Source organism: Sinocyclocheilus grahami, unplaced genomic scaffold, assembly GCF_001515645.1.
Source record: "Sinocyclocheilus grahami isolate Dianchi unplaced genomic scaffold, SAMN03320097.WGS_v1.1 scaffold749.1, whole genome shotgun sequence".
Lineage (NCBI taxonomy): Eukaryota > Metazoa > Chordata > Actinopteri > Cypriniformes > Cyprinidae > Sinocyclocheilus > Sinocyclocheilus grahami.
Genome location: NW_015505928.1, coordinates 453,673 through 477,247, shown reverse-complemented (window position 1 = coordinate 477,247; position 23,575 = coordinate 453,673). Strand labels below are relative to the sequence as shown.

Genomic DNA, 23,575 nt, shown 5'->3' with positions numbered 1-23,575 from the left:
ACATTCAAGACCAGTCGTTTGGCATCTCAAATGAGCCTAAAGGCTGAGGATTGCAGAGGCTTGATGGAAGACGGAACCACTGCTCGTTTTGGTGTTTCAATGATTAAAAAATGCTACAGCAATGTTTTCCTTAAGATAATCTCTCTCTCTCACTCCCTCTCTATGAATTTATCATCTCGCTGTACAACATTGCTAAAGTGTTTCATGACATTTGTATTCTTTGTTTATCCCTGTCTGTCTTCTTCATTCTCTCACTGTGTATTTTTCAACAATTTATATCCAAATCCAAGAAGCTTTAGTGCTATGTTTGGTTTCTGTCCAGGCTACAGTTAGTATTTTTTTAGGTCAGGGACAAAACCTGTGGCTATTTTCAGATTATAACTAAGGCGGACAATATTTATCTGAATACGAGTAGATTCTTTCCATGTGAGCCCAACATCTCCACTTTAGTTTATATTTTCGTATTATCACAGCAGATTTATTTCACATTGAAAATCTATTTATAGACAGATAGATTTTTTTATAAATGAATACTTTTATTCAGCAAGGGTGAATTAAACTGATCAACAGTGACAGTAAAGACACTTATAATGATTTAAAACTAATTGCATTTATATTGAATTGAAAAGATTTATATTTCAAATAAATGTTCTTCTCACAGGAAAAAAAATATTAAAATGAAAAATGTATTTTATATTGTGATAACATTTCAGAATATTGTTATGTACTTACTGTATTTTTAAAAACTTCTTGACAAATTTGAGACAGTCTGAGATTTGTGAAGTGTCATTCGTGTCAGTGTTTTAACAGGATTAAAAGAAGATTTACTTCCGTTTAATCCCATGCTGTCTGAGAGAAACAGATGAAAAAAGATATCTGATTTTAAAAGCTCGCTTAAGGGAAGCTGTTGCTGTTTTTTGTAATGGACACAGTTGGCAAACACTGCCAGATTCAATTACTGCTTGTACACAATTACACACCGTTAACTGACTTCATATTTGTCTCTCACTGCACATGTGCATAACCTTGGGCTTAAAAGCAATAGAGCTGCAATTTTGGAGCGATCTAAGCACTTGTGATGGACTTTGTTTCTTACAGAACATTCATTAAATGAATAAAAGAGACGCCGTCATATGACAACTGCGTAAAGTGAATTTTAAACCTTTTAGTGGCGACGACCCGGGTTTGAACTCACCAACAGATTGACCCTTTTCACAAAGCCTGGCATTTTAAAGAGACTAACTGAGTGGAGTGAAGCTGCATTTAAGCGTTAGTATATATAAGAGGCTTCACGTGTTAAGTGAACTCAGACGTCCATTGGATGCACGGCAGTCTTTGGAGAGGAAGCTCTCTATAAAACGGCTCTTAAAGAGTTGGCTAAAACGACAGGCCTGTTTTTAAAGGAATGATCCAGGTTCAATACAAGTTCAGTCGTATCGACAGCAACAGCTGCCTGCTGTCGATTACAGAGAAAATTGTTTCAATTCTACTCTCAGTCTATGCTGTTTGTGAGCTTGATTTTGTTGTTGTTGTGAAAGGAATTTAGTTCTTTCATACTGAATTGTCTGAACTTTAAAAATCTTCCTCATTGGGTTATGCTACAGTTCAAGGCGGATACATTTTTTTACTGTCTATTACATTTATTATTGTATCCAAATCAACTTAAATTGTATACATTTTATCAGTTATGCATTACTGATGGAATTCATGTGGGTGTTTTTTTTTCTTCTCTTTGTCACACTATTGGCTGGAAAAAGTCAAGAAAACATACACCCTTTGCACACCAAAAATGTATTTTAATTATTTCTTACACACAGGTTTTTATGGTTTATGATGACTCTCCATAGGCGTAATGGTTTTTATACTGTACAAACCGTATTTTCTATCGCCCTACACCTAAACCTACCCGTCACGGGAAACTTTGTGCAATTTTAGATTTTTTAAAAAAAACTAATTCTGAATGATTTTTAAGTCTTTTGAATTACAGAGACACTGTGAATGTCCTCATAAATCACCTTCTCGTTGTAATACCTATGTCATACCCCTGTTATTATACAAATTTGCAAATCACATAAACATGCACACACACACACACACACAAACCACACAAATCCATTTGGCAAATGCTTTCAGTTTTAAATGAAGGAACTTTAAATTGCAGCTTACATTGCATTTATGTCTTCTCTGGGAATCAGGGAAACTTTGTGCAATTTTAGATTTAAAAAAAAAACTAATTCTGAATGATTTTTAAGTCTTTTGAATTACAGAGACACTGTGAATGTCCTCATAAATCACCTTCTCGTTGTAATACCTATGTCATACCCCTGTTATTATACAAATTTGCAAATCACATAAACATGCACACACACACACACACACAAACCACACAAATCCATTTGGCAAATGCTTTCAGTTTTAAATGAAGGAACTTTAAATTGCAGCTTACATTGCATTTATGTCTTCTCTGGGAATCAAACTCATGGCCTTGGTTTGCTTTCCTTCACAGGAAAAATATAACTCACCATAAAGACTTGCAGTGTACAGGCATTTTTGCAACCTGTGAGTTTTGCCTGTTTTTACAAACTGATAGATGAATCAAAATCTGTCGCTTTGGATAAAAGCGTCTGTTTAATGAACAAATGCAAATGTACTGACAGCAGATGCTGCAAACACGGACATGTATTGAACCCTGAATATTCCATTAAAACACACAACTTAGAAGGAAGAATATGTCATTTTAACACCTACACTTTCACATAAAATCTGATAGTACATTGCCAACTTTGTTCTTTTGTGACAGAATCTAAAAAAACACTCACATCTTGGCGGTCCTTGGGGGAAAGTCATGAAAACAAAAATCGCATGAAATAAATCAGCACTCCAGTGCCGTCTGCAGCTATATTTATACAGCTCTGTTTAGATTTATTATTGGCTTCATAAACCCAATCCCCCCCCTCCCATTTAATTCTGCAATGCAGATTCAGGGGTAACTGCTCTCTAAATATGTCAGATGACACATGCCCTACTGAGTTTATTAGCGACAAACACCAATAGCTCCTCATTTATTAGGATAATTAATTGAACAAATTTCCTTAGTGCTGCTAATATGCACACAAGCAGCAGCTGTCATCCTTAATGCTGAGTGCCGTTCCAGACAGACAGACAATGAACGCATAATACATCTGTATTAGAAAATAACACGCTTTAATACACCAGTCCGAGCTTTAGATCACATCAAGACATGATACATTGACGATATTATTGATGCACCGTGCCTCAAAATATATTTAGACACTTAAGCCATGCTCAAAAACAAATTAATGTTGTCTTTTAAATAACAAATTTGCATTATATAACAAAACATAAAACCAAGAGGCATCAGCAAATACGTTTTAAGCTGCATTACAGTGAATTATTTGTTTAGATCACATCAAGACATGCTATATCAATGATATTATTGATGTACCATGCATATATTTGGACACAAAATACATTTGACCATGCTTAAAAGAACAAATTCATTTTAAGTAATAAATTGCATTATATAACAAAACATAAAACCAAGTGGCATCAGCAAACAATGATTTGTTTGCTTGAAAAGTATGCTTAAATGCAATTTGGTTTGTTTTTAGTTATATTATATAATGCCATTCATGCATTTTTAAGTGAGGTGTGTGTCCAAATACTTCTTGAAGCAAGTGTGTCATAGGATGAAATAAGCTGTTTCTTTGTTTGTTTTTTATTAAAAAGATAATTCATTAATTAAATCATTTACATATTGTTCACCCAATGCAATTACTCGGTCAGTGTTTTACCTTTCCTCAGGGATTGCTGGTTAATTAAGCATAATATTTTTTAGAGTAAAATATGTTAATATTTAATAATTCCCTTCTATTGTTATTAATATCTTTATCAAGATACTCTACATACTGTTCTGGCATTTCAATGATAAGTCCCAAACACGCAGGCTGTTTAAATACACTGAATTATCATAATCTGGAATAGAAATGGTTGAACAAACATTTAGACAATCAGATGTCCTTGAAACATGCAGAGTATGACTAAACAAACAGTTAAACTGATAGTGAACGACTGCAAAAACTAAACTTCCAGAGCAACTAAACTAAACTGACATAAATATCGTTTTTCAAGGAGTTTCAGTTTATTTGCAGTATTAGAGGAACAATTCTGTTCAACAACCTTGAGGTCTTTGTTAAGGCAGCAAGTTAAAATTGAATTGTGTCAATAAAAGATACGATGAGAAAAAATGCATCAGGGAGGGACAATGCTTCATAGATATTTCCCTCCCTGAAATATGAAAATGAGTGTGAATTTGATCAGAATGCAGGCTGTATGCACATTGTTGCTGGTTTTAGAGAGCTGTTGCTCCAGCTCTTGACAGACATGATTGTTGTTCAGCTTTGGCCATGTTTAGGGCCCTTAGAGCTAGTACTTCAATGAGAGGTTGATTTCTGACACAAATATTAACCGGGAAAAAAAAGTGTTAAACAAGTGTTAAACTGAAAAGAGAGGCCTGGACGTTCCACAGAGGGATAGAAGAGGATACTGCTTTTGTTTTGTCTAAATTGTACTGTATGTGTGTAAAACAAGAGTCCCAAAAGACAATTTCCTGAAACAAAAATGCAATACATTTTAAATTTTAAAATAAATGTAAATATATTTTGGGTTCAGTAAGATGTTTTTTAAGAGAAGATTCTTATGCTCACCAATAATGCATTTATTTGATCAAAAATAATGTAATATTGTAAAATATTATTAAAACAACTGTTTTCTATTTTAATATATTTTAACATGTAATTTATTCCTGTGATGCGCAGCTGAATTTTCAGCATCATAACTCCAGTCTTCAGTGTCACATGATCCTTCAGAAATCATTCTAATATGCTGATTTGCTGCTCAAGCAACATTTCTTATTATTATCCATGTTGAAAACAGCTGTGCTGCTTAATATTTTTGTAATATTTGTATAAAGTTCAAAAGAACAGCATTTGTTTAAAATAGAAATCTTTCATCTTTACTGACGCTCAATGCATCTACAGTATGTAATGCATTAATGCATAAAGTATTCATTTCTTTAAAAAAAAAAAAAATTCAAATCCAAAAATTTGAACTCTAGTATTAACATCAACGACACATATTTAGCGTTCAAGACTCACGGTGCAAACTATTTTAGACCCGACGGGAAACCCACTGCCTCATTGTGAGCAAACGCGAAGAGGTTGTTTACATAGACATTGTAAAGTAAAGCATTAAAACCAGCCCATTTATTTCTGAAGGCCAGAGAGAGGGTGGAAAAAAAGCCTTAACTAACATTATAAGCGGGCCTCAGGGAACACAATAAAAACTATAAAGAGTATCTAATGAATCTGTCGTACTTTGTTATTGTAACTGCTTAGATGAAAGCACTTGATAGTGGCCTGTCAACTACACATCACAGACTCACATGGTCATGCAATGCTTTATGTCACACAAAAACCTGCTCTGGGAGCCACTTCTGAAAGACGTGCTTCCCATCAGAAAGTATGTCTTTATTTGTTTTCACTTTTTTGCAGATGACACGTGTTGCTGGATCTTAAAATACTAGATAAATAACCATAGTGCAAGTATCTAATACTGTTTTTATAGCTGCGTTTACCAGCCATTTCACACGATACACTATATAAACTTAAATTAGTGCCTTTTAATGACATCCATTATCATTAAATAAATGATTAAATGTGGTTTACATGACGGATTAAAATGATTTCCAGAGGGAGCGATACTTCTTTCATTAGTACTAACATCTGTGTGCACGTCTGCTGGCAGGATTATGATATATTGATTTATTCTCTTCTCTTGTTGTTTAGCATTCATAGACTATAAAGGCACAACACTGCTTGACTTCGCAGTCCAATAAACGCGAGGGATTTTAAAGCTATTTATAAATTCCCCTTTTCTACTCACTATTTACAGAATATCTGGTTTTATCCATTAACTTCTCCATTTCATTTCCTGAGTGAAGCCACATTTTCTTTTAGCCTCAGGTGCATTGGCAGCATGTTTTATTCACTTTGGAAGGCCAAGTCAATAGCTAGTTGTTTCCCTTGTCCTACTACACTCTGAAGCATATAGATTTTATTTGTTTTGCTCCTCCTGTTTGTTTGCTTGTGTTTTAATATTTCAGAGAAATCATTTGCTTTCTCATCATTCATTGGTATGTGACTTGTCATGTGGTATCATATGGATAAGACATTTTTGGGAATAGTTTACCCATAAATGAAAATTTGCTGAAAATTTAAATCACCCACATGTCGTCCAAGATGTAGGCAAGTTTATTTCTTCATCAGAACAGATTTGGAGAAATGTAGCATTGCATTGCATCACTTGCTCAGCAATGGATGCTCTGCAGTGAATGGGTGCCGTCAGAATGAGAGTCCAAACAGCTGATAAAAACATCACAATAATCCACAAGTAATCCACACCACTCCAGTCCATCACTTATCAGCTTGTGCAGTGAAAAGAAACAAATCTATGATTAGGGTGTTTTAACTTTAAACCAATGCTTTTGGCCAAAATACAAGTTCCATATTAACGTAAGTTCATCCTACTCAGTCATTCCATAATAAAAAGTTCATTCTCTGTTGTTCTCCCACATCAAAACTCATCAACACATTTGTTTAGAAGGATTTTGGACCGTTTTCACTTGTGCTTGATCTGTGCATATGTCTCTCCTGATTCAGATGAGACAACGTTTTCACTGGAGAAAGCAATATTATGGATAAAGGTCTCATATTTTAGCTGGAAGCAGAGGTTTGAAGTTTCAAATGTCTGAATGATGGATATGTTTATTACAAAAACACATCTTTTCACTTTTATTGATGGACTGGAGTGGACTGGATTACTTGTGGATTATTGTGATGTTTTTATCAGCTGTTTGGACTCTTATTCTGACGGCACCCATTCACTGCTGAGGATCCATTGGCGAACAAGTGATGCAATGCTACATTTCTCTAAATCTGATGAAGAATCAAACTCAGATGGCCTGAGCTCGAGTGAGTAAATTTTCAAAAAAATGTCATTTTTGTTATATAAACTGTCTGTTGCATACAGGTAAAATTACTATGCAGTGTCAGATTTGCATGTGTAATAAGTTTCTTTATTAAGCCAATGGTGGCAGTGCCACATATTCCTCCTACTACTTCCTCCTTTGATTTATTTAGCTATTACTGCACTTCATCTACTGTTAACCTGTAAGATGATGAACAATCACATTTCCTTATTAATAGCACAAGGTATGAAGCAATCTTCTTCTACCAAAGTCTCGGCCAAACATGCAAGTATCACAGACAACCACCATGGTTTGTTTTTATATGAAGTATGAACATCTGTTGCTAATGCATGTGAGCAAACATGACCTTTGAGCTTTTTAATGGTAACTGTTCATGGTGTCAGCGCGACCGGAAAGGATTATTATTATTTTATGTAATGTCTATGACCAGCATCTGTGCAGTGTTTGTTGTTACCAAATTCTGACTTGTCCCACAGTATGTAAAAATAAACGTATGTCATGGAGTTAGTCATTTTAGATTGTGGTATATATCACAATATACTTATTCTTGCTGGAAATTGAATGAAAATATTTTTTTAATTTATACATTTATTTTATCTGCTACTACTACAATCACTTTAGCATCAGCCAAAAAAAGACAAGTGAAGAGATAACGATAATATCTTTATAATATGTGTGATATCTGTGGCAGCCTGATGCTACATCAAGCCACTTTTATCTCATTTAGTTGATTTCTGTCTTTAACTAAACAGAATCAGACAGAAAGCTTCAAATAGTTCAACAAAGGCTTACTTTGACGTTCACTGAAATGGAAAATTCCTCCACATGACAAACTAGCAGCCCAACAATCCCAGCATTAGTGATTGTGTATTTAACTTGAATACTTGATTTAAGTTTAATATTTGATATATTTGATATAATATTAGTTTTGATTTTAAGATTTCATTAAAGAAAACAAATGCAATTACATACATTTCACCATATTTCAAACTTGTTGCACACTGTAGGATGCGTGGGTCTAAACTAATTGTTAAGTACAATTACATTGAAAAACAATTATTACAGAGATTATGTGGGGGGAAAAACTGTAGCACTGTGGCGACATTACGCAACGTTCTATGTTTATGCATTCCTGTATTTGCGCCCGATGTCTAGCCTAAGCACTTGACTTGCATCCTTAGCAACCCATCTGTGTAATTGCTATTTAAACATTATGTGGTCCTTATGAGTCATTTGGCAGGAAAGTGTCAAGAATGTAAATAAAAGTATAAAACAAAATTTGCTAGTTTATATAATCAAAGATTATATTGTGTTGAGTACAGCATTCCTATATACATACACAAGCATGCACATTTACCCTCTGTGCTAACACATCTGATCATGCCATTGCCCTTTTGCTCAAATACACGTACAGTATGTAAATACAGATTTAACATGTTTCACACATACACAGACATGTGCCCTTTACATGTCTCAAATATAATTGCGGCATTTATCATGGTGTCATATTTTTTTCATGAACCGTGGTGTCTTCTGTATATACAGTATACTGTTTAACAGTTTGGGGTCAGTATTAATATATTTTTTGAAGTTAAATTATTTCTGCAAGGAGGCATTAAATTGATCAAAAGTTACAGTAATGCCTTACATCGTAAAAAAATATATTTTAAAAAATACTGTTCTTTTGAACTTTCTATTCATCAAAATAACAAAATGATTTAAAAAATCATAAAATTAAATTGTAAAAATTATTATAAAACTAAATATTAAACAGCACAACGTTAATAATAAGAATATTTTTTTCTTAAGCACCGAATCAGCGTATTATAATTATTTCAAAAGGGTCATGTGACACTGAAGACTGGAGGAATGATGCTGAAAATTCAGCTTTGCATCACAGAAATAAATTACATCTTAAAATATATTACAATAAAAAAACTGTTATTTTAAATTCTAATACATTTTCACAATATTATCAATTTTCTTTTTCTTTGAACAAATAAATGCAGCGTTGGTATGCATAAAAACTTCTAAAAACACATTTTGAACGATGCTGTGATGATACTCTGGTACTATGATATATATCATGGTACTACATGATCATTTAATGATCACTGATGACCACAGAAATTACACTGCACTTCAAGATGCCATGATATTTTTGAAAGATTATGAAAGATCACCATGATATTTTCAAGGTACATATCCAAAAACCAAGGTATTGTGGCCACTGTCCAAAACACCCTGATACTTTTTGCTATTGATTTGCAGTCATATCACTGTTTATAAGGAACACTACAGACCACTTGGTGAAACAAAAAAACAAAAATATATATATATATTCTAGCTTTACCCATCTTTCAACCTGATACACATTTGCACACATCTGATACACCTGACAAGCTTGCTTTTGAAGTTTGAAGCTCCAACATTCCCATTAGAAAGCGAAATCTTCTTTGAAAGGATGTCTGAGCGAACAAGTGTCAGGATGCCACATGGTAAGGCTGCTCCGCTTCACTCACACCTGATGCCGAATAACACAGATGCCACTAAACATCTCCCCTTAACCAGATCAGCAGACATAGTGTTTATTCCAACCAGGAAGGTGGCAGAGCATTCCGTTGCGGAACACATTTTCTATTCATCTTCAGAATGATGCCTTTTTATTTTTGCCACTTCTTAATGATGATCTGCAATATTCAGTGGACATTCACTCCAAGGGTTTTTATGTTTAATTCATGATTATTTGTGCTCATTTCCTCATATTTTAGTCATTTATTCTGAGCTTTTGCACATCAGATTGAAGACATTAATATCAAGAACCAGTCCACATACATTTTTATGACCTTCCCAGCTGAACAAAAAACAGCACAGATGGAAAATATGAAATCTGGTATGAGAAGACTAAACCTATTGTTGTGGAGATTCGTGAAGCACAAGTGGCATAAATAAAAACAACTTTACCTCCCTATCAAATCTTCTGTTTTTTTTTGTTTTTGTTTTTTTGGACAGTTAAAAATCACTCCATAACTGAAGCAGATGAAGTGTATAACCAATCAAAAGCTTGTTCAGTCACATTTTCCAAGGTATCTCACTTGCTTGACATTTAAATCCTACTACAAGATGCATAAAAATATAACTTATTTACAAAATATATCGTTTAGGATTTTCAATGGTAATTAAAAAAATTATTCTATGAATTGGTATACAAATGTATTGAATTATATACAGTAATTAAATTATTAGCACAACACTTTTCATGAAATTGTTATTATTAATGTGGACAATAATGATTTAATGACCATTATCGCCTTTATTGCACACAGGGGTTGTAAGGAAAATATGTAATGTGTATAATATTTTCTCATGAAAATATATAGCTGACTTTATATGTTAGATAGGGGTTCTAATGGACCAACGGATGACCAATTATTCTCACAGCCTAGTTAAATCAATAATGTAATAGCATTAAAAAAAAATCTTGATATGAGGGCAAATTATATCTTTCTCCAAAGAAGTACAGTACATTTATCCTTATTAAAATAACTATGTCATTTCAGGTATGTGTCCTACCTGTGTCTCTAGAGTAAAACATGAAATTCTGAGTGGAAAAGCACTGGACTTTTTCCAAGTACAAATTGATTAGGTAGAATCTATTTGTCTCTCTCACCTAATTAAGGCCCTGTTGCGTTAAAAGAGAGACAGGCCTCCTTTATAAATAAGAGCTGTTATAATAAATGAAGTTTTTGGCTGAATGTTTCTGCTGTTTTATATGCAAAATAACTGCCTAATTTCAGATGCTATCAGCATGTGCTGAAAACTGAATTAAAAAGAAGAAACCTCTTCATATTTGTCTGTTCTAACAATTAATGAAACCGAAGATTCATCACAGACTGCCACTGTGATGTGCAATATTGCAAAATTAATTCAAATGTAATTCAGCACATCTGCAATAGACAGGACTGTTTTTTTGTTCTCCGAGTGACTGAAAGTCTCGTCTCAGACATGCACAAATAATGGCTTTTGTGATGGTTTATGCCTCATATAACGTGTGAGAGATCACAGTTTATTGATCCGTGTCAAATAATTTTAATCGAGATAAGATGGTGGGCCAACGTGTGAAAACTGTGAGGCTTCGCAATGCGTTTCAGTTGCAAAAAAAGAATGCAATCAAAATGCACTTAACTGAACTTTAGACATGAAGTATAGATGGAAAGTGACATGATGACAATCTCCTGTCAGTTAGTCTCCAAGAACAATATGAAGACGTTAACTTAGGAAGTCACTTGTAATGCAGTAATGCGGTACTTGCGAAAAATCTAACATCTGTAAATATAAGCATTTATCCTTTAGCATTGTTCATAATAAGTACATTGAAGATAAATAGAGTTGGTTTTGAATTCACGTTGACTTAAATTTAGGATTTTAAATATAAAGCATTTATTCAGTAAATTAAATTAATGTACAAATATATTGAATAATAAAATTGTGTTTTCAGCACAATCATTTTTAAACAAAACCACCAATTATTTTATACTCTCACTATACAGTAGTGTTTTACATTGTCTGTTTTACAGTAATCTAGAAATAGCAGCTGTAAAAATCATGTGAGCAGCAGGAGGTTCAACCTCATCCTAGCAGGACGAGAATATAGAGATTTACTGAAAGCAGCTCTTAGAGATTTTTGTGTTGGTTAACTTGGACTGGAAACGCAACCACCTGCCTGACAGTGTGTTGACCTGTGAGTAGAAACACTAACACAGTTAGCATAGTTAAAAAATGATGCAGTTTTATATCAAGCTATGTGTTGTAAGAGCCCTGGATGGGTCACTCAGGATGAATCAATAATGTAACAGAAGTAGAAATACAAAAAAACAAAAAAAACATCTGGATAGGAGACCAAATCTTTACCTTTTCATCACAATTATTCTTGCTTCTTTATTATTGGTTATGCAATCTTGCAAATCTTGCAGGTGCCTCTGCTTGCAGAGAACCTTAATAAAAGATGATTATCTGAACACAGAGGTTGTTATCATGATTCCCAAGTATGGAAATTATATGAAAGCCATTACCACCAAGTGGCCCAGTATAAGCCCACTATACTGTATATAGACCCCATATGGACCAATATACCTGGTAATATAATCTCAAAATAGCCTCTTAATTTCAGACTGCAGCAAACTGAACTGAAAAGAATACAACTCTATTTTGCCGTTTTAACAACTATTGCAACTGAACATGCATCATGTTACAAAATTAATTCAAATGAAATTCAGGACATCTGCAAGACAGATAGAACTGTTTTCTTCTCTCTGAGTGAATGAAAATCTCAGACAAGCACAAATAATGACTTTTGTGATGGTTTATTCTTCATATAACATGTGAGAGAGTATAGCATATTATATTACCAGATGTAGTCGCTTGTATGGTGAACAAGACGGCTCCATGCTCATCTAGCATACAGCATAATTAGAAAAACATTTCCCACAGAAAATTATTTTGTTTCATCCCTCATTTGGCAAAAAAAATAAAAAAAAGGAAACGTACAGTAATGAACTTACAATGGAAGTCTACTGTGGGAACGCATCAGAGGATTTACAAACAGAAACTGAAGCTTGTGTGTTTGTGGGGGGGGGGGATGTTGAAATAGTCTCTTTAAAGATGGATCCGTTTTTTCTAGGTGAATGAACTTGTGGTTATGTGCTACTGACACTGATTAGCCTATTATTTACTCACCCCCAAGCCATCCTAGGTGTATATGACTTTCTTCTCTCAGACGAATCCAATCGGAGTTGTATTAAAAATTGTCCTGGCTCTTCTAAGCTCTATCATTGCAGTGGGCGGGTGTTTCTGTTCAACAGTCCAAAACATGTTAAAGGGGGCATATGATGCAGTTTCAAGTTTTCCTTTCTCTTTGGAGTGTTTCAAGCTGTTCGTGAATAGATAAGATCCCTAAAGTTGCAAAGACTAAAGTCTCAAACCCAAAGAGATATTCTTTATAAAAGTTAAAACTTGCCCTCCTAAAATGGCTCTTTCTAACACGCCCCCACATGTCTACGTCACTGTGTGGGAAGATTTGCATAACGCCGCCCAAATGTTCACGCAAAGAAAGAAGGTGTAACTTTTATTCTCGCTGTAGTATTGTTGCTGCCGCCATTTCGTGAAGACGCTATGTGTTTCGTTGTGAAAGCGAAACTACTTTGTTTGGTCTTCCAAAAGAGAACACAACTAGAAATCAGTGGTTAAGTTATATGTACAACACTGTTCTAGAACAGTTCAACCCAAATATTCAGATGTGTGCAGCGCATTTTATGGAGGACGAGGACTGTTACCTGGGAGAGTAGACTACAATGCTGGCTGTGCACAAAGGCTGTTCTATAAAGTGGGGCAGTTCCAACTTTGCAAGGACAGTCTGGCTCTTCTGACTCACAGCCTGTAAGTATGTTTTCATATATAAAGAATTTGCCACTGATGATTCAAACGTGAGTTTTGAGCAGTGTAGAGTAGCTCGACGCGTTTCAGAAAGGCGGGGCATAGAGGAGAAACAATAATGTACAGTATGTGGAAAATAATGTGTTTTTTTTTATCCTTAAACCACATAAACACTTTGCATTACACCAAATACACAAAATAACGTTCTTTTTAGCAGCATCATATGACCCCTTTAAATAAAGTGCGCACATCTGTAATAAAACGTGCCTCACACGGCTACGGGGCATGAATAAAGGCCTCCTGTAGCGAATCCATGCGTTTTTGTAAGAAAAATATCCATATTTCAAACGTTATAAACACTTTTCTATCACTCCCGCCATCTGTCATACGCGGAAGCAGTTCCCGTCGGATGACGTAGGACATCAGCATAGCGTGTTTAGTGACGAACGCGGAGAGAGAACAAAACAAAGTCATGAATTAGAAGCACAAAATGAGGATTTGTTAAAGAAAAATATTGGAGCCAAGAGGAGACTGGTTTTCCTTTGCTAAAGTAAAGAAGCTTTGCTTCCTTTGCTCCTGTAAACAAACTCATGAGAGTAGCATATCTCACAGGCACATATGTCCTACGTCATCCGCCTGAACACTTCCACATACGACAGTCAGCAGAAGTGAGAGAAAAGTGTTTATTACATTAGAAATATGGATATTTTTCTTACATAAACACATGGAATTGCTACAGGAGGCCTTTATTCATGCCCCGGAGCCATGTGAGGCACGTTTTATTATGGATGCGCATGCTTTATTTAACGTGTTTTGGACTGTTAAAGAGAAACACCCACCCACTGCAATAATAACACTTGGAATAGCCAGGATAATTTTTAATATAACTCCGATTGGATTTGTCTGAAAGAAGAAAGTCATATACACCTAGGATGGCTCAAGTCAAGGGTGAGTAAAACACAGGCTAATTTTCATTTTTGGTGAACTAACCCTTTAAGGATTTGTAAGCTGTTCCCCTCGGCTTTTATATAAGAAAACGTCCTCTTTTTTCTCTGCGGCATGCCTTTTCCCTGAACATCTACCGCTGAAACCTCCTGTAGAGGTAACTCTATAAATTTTCATCCTCCCTCCTGTGAGACAACTGTTTCAACCTTCCTTGCGCTGCAGCATGATTTCGGTTCTCCGTCCTCCCTGAGGAATAAAGCATATTACCGCTTATCATCATGTCTGGTTAGGGCATCTCATGCAAGATGACACCCAGTCATTTTGGGGATTCGAGAATGTTTGCTTGAGCGCATGTACAGCGTGACCCCTGGCAGCATGTTAGAAACATGCAATACTCTTAAGTGATTATGTAAAAATATTAGTGTGAAAATTACAGTAACCGTTTCTCCTGTCCTTTCCGCTCTTGCGGTCACAAGGAGAAATCAGTGGCGGTCGAAAACACATGGGTTGACACTGACAGGTGTGACTCAACATGTCTCAGGTGAGTTTTACCTCTCTCCAGGCCTCCATATTGCGCAGCCGAGCTGGTCAGGAGAGCAGAAACAGCGTCATATGCCACTAAGACTCAAGGAGAATAGTCACAAGAACACTAGAGACCTGAGGATAGTTCCTGGGCCACTGGGAAAACCTGCTTTTTGAACCTGAACTGCATCTGTGTCCGTTCTCATTTCTAAATTCTAGAAGACAGCCAGACCGTGTGTGTCTCATTTGCAATTTTAATGCGAATCTGTCCCTTCCCATCTCTATATGCAGAATTCCCCCGTCCAACATATATGAGGCCATTTTTCTTGCACAAAGGACAGAGTTACTACTGCTGAGAGGATAGACTTCCTTCACTCACGCTGGAGTTTAATTATTAACGTCACTCGCTTGAATAATTGATATCACAATTTATTAATCTCAACAGGAGCACCAGACCTAAAGTGACCAAGTAGAATAGAGATAATGTGGGCATGTATGTGGCTTTGACAATTTAACAAGGATAGTACAAGGAGACTAAATTTACTACATTCACTGAAGGGCTGAATACTGTTTAGAGTTTTGTACTTTTTTATAAACACTTTATAGTTCCAAAGAATAAATGTGCAGACACATTAGCGAAAGGCAAGTAGGTACATTACCATAAAAATAAACAGTGAAGTGAAACATAAAAACACAATTTGCATCAACTGGCCCTAAAAATGTTGGTGTGTGTGTGTGTGTGTGTGTGTGTGTGTGTGTGTGTGTGTGTGTGTGTGTGTGTGTGTGTGTGTGTGTGTGTGAGAGTGTGAGTGTGTGTGTGTGTGTGTGTGTGTGTGTGAGTACATAGGGTGCTAGGTAGATTACTTACAATTTGTAGTACTTTACTGATTACAAATAAAAACATGATGAAAATTGTCATCTGTAAAGTAATCTGTTGGATTACACATTGGTAATGTATTCTGACTACTTTTGACCTAATTTATAAGAAAATCTTTTCCATTCTTTCAACATAAACATCATGACTTGTATTAAACATCACGGTAACTGGGGTTTGTGAATAAATAATGATTAATTAAATCACAAAAAATGTCAACATGTCAAACTATCAATAATTAACTAATTTTAAAATAAAAACAGTCAAAATAAAACACTCGAACAGTAAAAATGTTAATATTTTAATTATTTACCTTCACGTCATGTGACATTAACAAACATCAGAGAACTCTGAACATTTGAATGTGTTGTTAAAGTATTGACTTATTACAAGTATTTGTATTACAATTATATAATCCAGATTAAATGTAATCAATTACTACCCAGCACTGTATGTATGTGTATATACTGTATACACACACAAAAATAGAATAAAACCAGCAATATTGTGAAATGTTATTTCAAAACTGAATAGAAAGTTGAAAAGAAAAAAAAGTTATTTCTTTCAAAAAAAATCTTACTGATCTCAAGCTTTTGAATGATAGGGCATTCCCTAAAAGATGATCCAGCAGTTAGTATTGCGAATTTATTTAGTGTATTGAAGCAAAGACATGCTACTTCTATTTTTGATGTATGCTCTTTAATAATGCAACAAATCCGCCACTTGATTTTTGAAGTGCCATGCATTCACATTAGCACGTTCCACGAACATTAGCCAGTCACATTAGCATGAACATCATGAAAAAAGCCAAAGCCACTAGAAGGCAAGCCTGCAACCATTAGCCAAAAAAAATTCTGTAGTTTTTACAAAATAATTTTGGCAGCTGTGTTGCCAGAATAATTTTGTAAAAAAATACAGAAAAACTGTAAACACGTTTACGGCCAAAAACTGTAGATTTTACAGTATACAACTGTAATTTACAAACAAGAAAATTTGAATGTAAACCAGTAAATTCAACAATGCACACTGCTATTAAAATCTGTTTTGTACCTTTAACATACTGACAACCACCATAATAATGCAGGTGGTAAAGAGAAAGCCACATGAAGAATCAAAGCTCATCACAAGCAGCTTCGCCACAAGCAGAAGTATAAACTAATATATAGAAGGTGCACGAGTCATTCATGCAAACACTAAACACCATCATGGTAACACACATGATACTTAAAATGCATTAAACCTTCATTAAACAACAGAAGATTTAACATAAAGCCCAAATATACATAACTAATAACAAAAACTATTTAAAAAACATGATTATTTAAACAAAATACTTTCAAATGTGGAGTGTCATGCAGGGAATTCTGGGAATATCAGTTTACTGTTTTTGACTGTAAATTATACACTGATTTGTTATTTTTACTTCTAAAAGCTGTCAAATTAACAGCATTTTACTGTAAAATTACATGAAATATCAATGCAGACCCTCTCATCTCCCTATAGTAAGACAATCTCTTGAAAAGCCAAGTGCTACTACCTGTTGTTTTCATCCTAAAACTAGAACGATTTTTCAACACTGTCACTTCACCCTGAGATGAAACTACAATATGCCCATAAACAAGAGTCAGGTCTAATGTCTCAGTAAGTAACTAGCTTGAGCTCACTCATGGACAACTTAATGGGATATTTGTGGGTTGTGAGTGAGGGTGATTTGTCTTTACCATTGGAGAAATAATGGTGATTTATTTAATGAGATAGTACCGAGCCCATTAGAGGAACCTTCACTCTCTGTTTATGATTGCTGATTTCTTTTTCTCACACTCCCAGAGCTCTCAATTACCCTAACAGACAAATGCTGTATGTTTATCGGCATTATCTATTGCTAGATTAAAGTAAATAGATTTTAGGGAATGTTTATAGATGGATTTATACATTAGATTTTTGCATATCTTGAGTGCAATGATGAATCATGTCCAGTAAGAACAGATATGTGTTGATTTATTTGATTTAATGTTGATTTTAAAATCAGGCATAAGCACTTGTGATCTTATCAGCCTGAAATGTCTCAATTTGTCAATCATCTGCATCTTTTCCCTCAACTCCAGCTAATTTCTCTTACTGTTAAAGGTCTTTCCTCGCTGCTGAATGGCTTTAATCTCTAGAGCGTTGGACTGTGATTGTCCAATGGATAGACAGTCCAGACTCCTATTCTTCTGTCAAGAGCCTTCTTGTTGGAAACACCTCAAGATCTTGACAATATAGTAAATGGTCCTTTAAGAAAACCTCACTTTGAAGACAAATGAGGATAAGGCACTAGCAAGGTAGTTTCACTTGCATTATTGAAATGATGCACTGAATCAAAGGTCAAAGCATTTGTCAAGAGTACTTGAACACTGAGTTCCTGTTTAGGAGCTGTCCTTCACTGCTGGCTTCTGTAAAATTCATTTAAGAGCGTAAAAAGGCCCTTAAAAAGATTCTTAAAGGGCCATGGTGGCATTTTTATTAAAGGGGTCATATGATGTTTCTAAAAAGAACATTATGTTGTGTATTTGGTGTAATGCAATGTGTTTATGCGGTTTAAGGTTCAAAAAACACATTATTTTCCACATACTGTACATTATTGTTTCTCCTCTATGCCCCGCGTTTCTGAAACACGTCGATTTTTACAAAGCTCATCGTTCTGAAAAGAGATGGCTCTGATTGGCCAGCTATCCAGTGCGTTGTGATTGGCATGTGATTAGCGTGTGACGGAAATGTTACGTACCTTAACATTACTGTGATGCCGTGTCCCGGCGCGACGAGACAAAACCAATAAAACCCATTATAAACGAGCCATTTGTTGCATCCAGTGGGGACATAATTACTGATTATAATGACTTATACTGTGTTTTTACGCGTTGTGTTGCATATTGCGCCGATTAAACATAAAACCATGTCTGCATTTGTGATCGGAAAAACGACAAACAACAAGCACTACTCTACACTGCTCAAACTCATGTTTGAATCATCAGTGGCAAATCCTTTAAATATAAAAAATGTACTTACAGGCTGTGAGTCAGAAGCGCCAGACTGTTCTTGCAAAGTTGGAACTGCCCCACTTTATAGATCAGCCTTTAAGCACAGACCCATTGTAGGCACCTCTGCAGGTTCAGGAAACAGTCCTCCATAAAATGCATCACACAGCGTCACAGACGGCGGGCTTGAGTGAGTAATGGTTATGCAAATCTCCCCACACAGTGACATAGACATGTGGGGGCGTGTTTAAACGAAACCTTTTTAGGAGGACGTGGTTGACTCTTAACTTTTATAAAGAATATCTCTTTGGATTTGAGACTTTAGTCTTTGCAACTTTACAGATCTTCTTTATGCACCAAGAGCTTGTAACACTCCAAAGAGAAAGGAACAATTTAAATCGCATCATATGACCCCTTTAAATTATGCAACATAAATTATATGCTCTTAAAATCAGCATAAAATCAAAATAGAGTTGCTTAGAACTGAAATTGTTGTGCTACTAATGTCACTAAATAGAATTCCAAATAAATAAATGTTTTTGAAACACTACACCTGTCTTCCATTGTTTGGACTAATAGATATCCCTGGTTCACACTATGCTACATTATGAAAAAAAGGTACCTTTATGCTAAGAAATATAGTCGTATACAATGTCATTCAGAGGGCATGTGTATCCAGGTACATGTCCGAATTAACTACTGGATCCGTTCTAAATTAATAGCCAATCAGATGGTGAAGACTGGATAATCTCATCACGAATGGCAGCTACACAATCTTCATTTAATAAAACCAGAGCAGAGCAACCTGACAGATCACACGGCTTTACTCTCAATAACAAGAGGCTTTACTCTCAATAACAAGAGAAGCACTAAGCACCTCCTGTCTGTCCAAACAGAAAAATCCTTTCCAGCCATCCTCGAATGTGCAATCACTTCTCATCAGCTTTTTTTTTTTTTCAAATGGAACAAGCGTCATACGAGACTAGGTTTGTTTATATTCCTTAAAAACCCTCAAGTGCTTGTTGAAAGAATATGAGCCTCTGGTATGTACATGTGTATAGATTAAAGTGTCTACTAAGCGATAGCAGACGTAATGTGCTGGGAAAAAATAACGAAAAATGTGTCTGTGTGACATTTCCCTAGAGTATCAAAAGCATTCTTTTAAAAGAAAAAAAAGGTCAGAATGAAGAGACAGAGGAGCGCTGTATCATGTTATATCTGAGTTTTGTGCTATACATCTCAAACTTTACTGTATCTTAAAAGTAAAGGATTCATTGGCATTGATGGCTCCATGAAGAACCTTTAACAACTATAGAACCTTTTCATTGCACAAAAGGTTCCTTAAAGTGGAAAAAGGTTCTTCAGATTATTAAAATGTTCTTCATACGAAGAAAACAAGAACTGTTTACTGAAATGTTTTTCAAGGAACAAAAATGCTTTTCTATGATGTGAAACTACACTTCAGTCTTACAAATAAAAGTTCCACAAGGGGGTTTTCTTCAAGATGCAATTGAAGAACCATTTTGGGTTCCCCAAAACAGTGCTTAAAATAACCATTTTTGTTATTGTTTAGGATTATTTTAATAATCTGAACAATCTTTTCCCACTTTAAAGAACCTTTTGCGCAATGGAAAGGTTCCATGGATGTTAAAGATTCTTAATGGAACAACAGATGCTGAAAATAATCTTTATTTTTAAAAGTGTTGTGCAACGAACACATATTTTTTTTTATACAATTTAAATTAATATATAACTAGACATGAATTTATTGTCTAATCTGTTTCACTAATAAATGATTTCACAACTGTAGCTCCTTACTAATTGACTAAACTGATGAACTCCCTTCACCAGAATGGATGGGCATCTTTAAATAAGACAGCTTTATAATGATAATTTGATTTATTCATCTATTGTATATGCTGTAGGCCTATATATTTTAAATAAGCATCTTGAGCTTCCAGCCCAAAAGATAAAGCATCAAGTTCAAAACCGCAAGGCACCGCCTGCAAAAGGTATTTACTCCAGACATGTTGTAAACCATATTCCCCGTTGACTTTGTTGTCATATAGAAAAACAGCCCTTGTGTTCAGTTAGAAAGCAACACCTTTTAAATCTGAACTAGATATTAATGCCACTCTGACATATAGATCAATGGCTGACAGTTTACTACAGCCATATGTGAAAATGAAAACTGCAAAATCAATCCAGCTCATTTTTTTCACCCCAACATGAGCCAGTGGACCTCACTACAGCAGCAGAGTCTCGGACTTCAGAACCCAAAGGACACTATAGCTCCTCAGACGTGTCAAACCAAACCAGGGTCTGCCAGCGACCCCCTCGTGATGTCACATGGGAGACTGGCTGCAGGTGTATTGACCCTATTCTCGGTCTGGAGGAATGATGTACAGCATGGACACAGAGTTGTCAGTCTTCATTTCTGCTGTACAGTGGACACGTCCAGAGAGTCGCCTTGATACTCGAGTGAAGGAAGTTGCCAGAGCAGTTTAGTACTGACTGATGCTTATTTAACTGAGGAATAGTATTAAATGAGCAACAACATGGAACATTTATGATTAGATGGGTAGCTGACGTGACATGTTGTGCAGTGACAGAAGTGCCCTGCAGTTTTTCAAACAGCATTCTTCTAATATTTGTAAAAGAATGCCATTTTTGTTTTTTTTTAAACTAATTATCGGACTACACTTTCCTGTATACATACACAGTGGGATCCAAAACTCTGATTTGTAGAGTTCATGCAGCTTGATAAATAAATAAACACACACACATGCATGCATACATACATAAATGTTTTATACTTTATTATGCTTGCGGATGCAATATTTTGATAAACTCCTAGTGGTTAAAAAAAACTGATACTAAACGGGTTGTAGGTTCAAATCCCAAGTATCATGTGTTGCTTCATAAACCATCATCACCATCGTGTTCAAGACACTTGGGTTGCTCCAGAAGGATTGTCCCTGTACCAAAGTCACTTTGCATTAAAGCGTCACATAAACGACTTGGTAAGAAGAAGCCAACCTACTCACCTGTCCACACTGATCACGCACAGCGTCATGATGGATGCAGTGCAGCACATCACATCCATGCCGATGAATATGTTACAGAAGACCTCTCCAAAAAGCCACTTTCCTCCCGTGAGGTCCGTCACGATCACGAATGGCATCACCATAATAGCCACGGAGAGATCCGCCACGGCCAGAGACACCAGCAGATAGTTGGACGGCTGTCTGAGCTTCTTAACGACGCACACCGCGATCACCACCAGCATATTTCCAATCACCGTCACGGTGGTGATGATGGCCAGCATCATTCCGATGAGAATCGTCTCCGCTGTGGTGAAATCGAGCAACTGTTCCCCGCAGGATTTGTTCCACATGGCCACTGAGATGTTGTAGGATAAGTGTGAGGAACCATTGAGAACTTCCCACGCGACCTCAGGGTGAGTGAACGAGAAGAAATCTAGCGAGCCCGATGAGTTGAACATCATCCCTGCGCCTGATGATGGAGAGCTCGCCAAGAGTGCGCTCCGTGCGCCAAACGCATGCTGAAGCGAGCGCAGATCCGGAGTGTCTTCAGGCTTTCCAAAAGAAAAAAGGCAAGTTGTGCGGATACAGCAGAAGAAAACTTAAATAAACGGGAAGAAGGAGGACCATCACCACGGTTTGGCTGTATAACGCGCGCGTTTGGAGAAGCTGCACGGTGCTTGACTTGATGGAAGTGAAGCGAGGAAGTGTGTGAGAATTGCGCACTCTAGTAGGTTAAACGCGTAAAAGCGGTCTCAGCCCCACCTACTTTAAGATGTTTTTCTGTCTTCTGTTGTGGAGGAAGCGCAAGAGTCTCTAGGGTCTCTCTCACTTCAGGTCTCAGGCATTTCGCTGTCAGTTACTGTTTCCTTTATTGTTTCTGTGCCTTGTTGCGTAACTACATGGATAACATTTTATATAGCATTGCACAATTTTATTTTTGGACATGTTAGGCTTTGGACAGTGGAAAGTGGAGACGAAAATAATAAAATGGCCCTATACAATCTTACAGATGTCATCACTGTTTTGAGAAAACACGCACGTCTCAGTGACGGGCCAAAAGCACCATTTACAGCAATCAGTGACAACATTTTCAATAAAACCCTGGCGCTGCAACAGAGACCCTTGGCATCTATGTGGGCGTGTCCAATTAATTTTATGCAAATATGCATACATTCTCGTATGCTTGTAAACAAACAATACTTTATAATACTTTATCACCATCTTCGTGATAATGATGTTAATAATGATAATAATAATAATAATAATAATAATAATAGGAAACCCGTTTTTAAATTCATCAGGAGACTTATTTTGCATATTTGAGTATGCTCGCCTCAGGTTTGTTGACATGAGACTGGGGGCGGGGTTTTGGAGAGAGGGCGGGGTTTTGGAGATCGAGGGGGTGGTGTTCTAAATCAAAGGCTGAAATTGCTTACAGCACACTTTTATTGTAGCCTTGTTGTTAAAGATCTAGGTTACTGAACAAAAAGGTTGTAGGTAGGGCTGCACAATAAATCACATGAAATATTTAATGCGCATCTTGTCAGTAAAGCCGGTTCTGTAATCAGCGGTAAATCTCCATCACGTGCGTGCTTTCACATGAAGCAGCATTTACTACACAGAGCCGTTGTTCACTGACAAGCTGCGCAAAACATGCGCAAAATATGATCGT

At 36.0% G+C, this 23,575-nt stretch overlaps 1 protein-coding gene across 1 annotated transcript in view; it reads right to left on the bottom strand.

Annotated features, from left to right (window-relative positions):
* Positions 1–22,495, bottom strand: part of LOC107560967 (5-hydroxytryptamine receptor 7-like) — a 43,298-nt gene extending 20,803 nt beyond the window's left edge. Inside the window, exon 1 of the mRNA XM_016245277.1 lies at positions 21,904–22,495. Within this exon, the coding sequence (XP_016100763.1) occupies positions 21,904–22,364 (461 nt within the window). The 5' untranslated portion in view covers positions 22,365–22,495. The remainder of the gene's footprint in view (positions 1–21,903) is intronic.
* Positions 22,496–23,575: the final 1,080 nt, after the last annotated feature.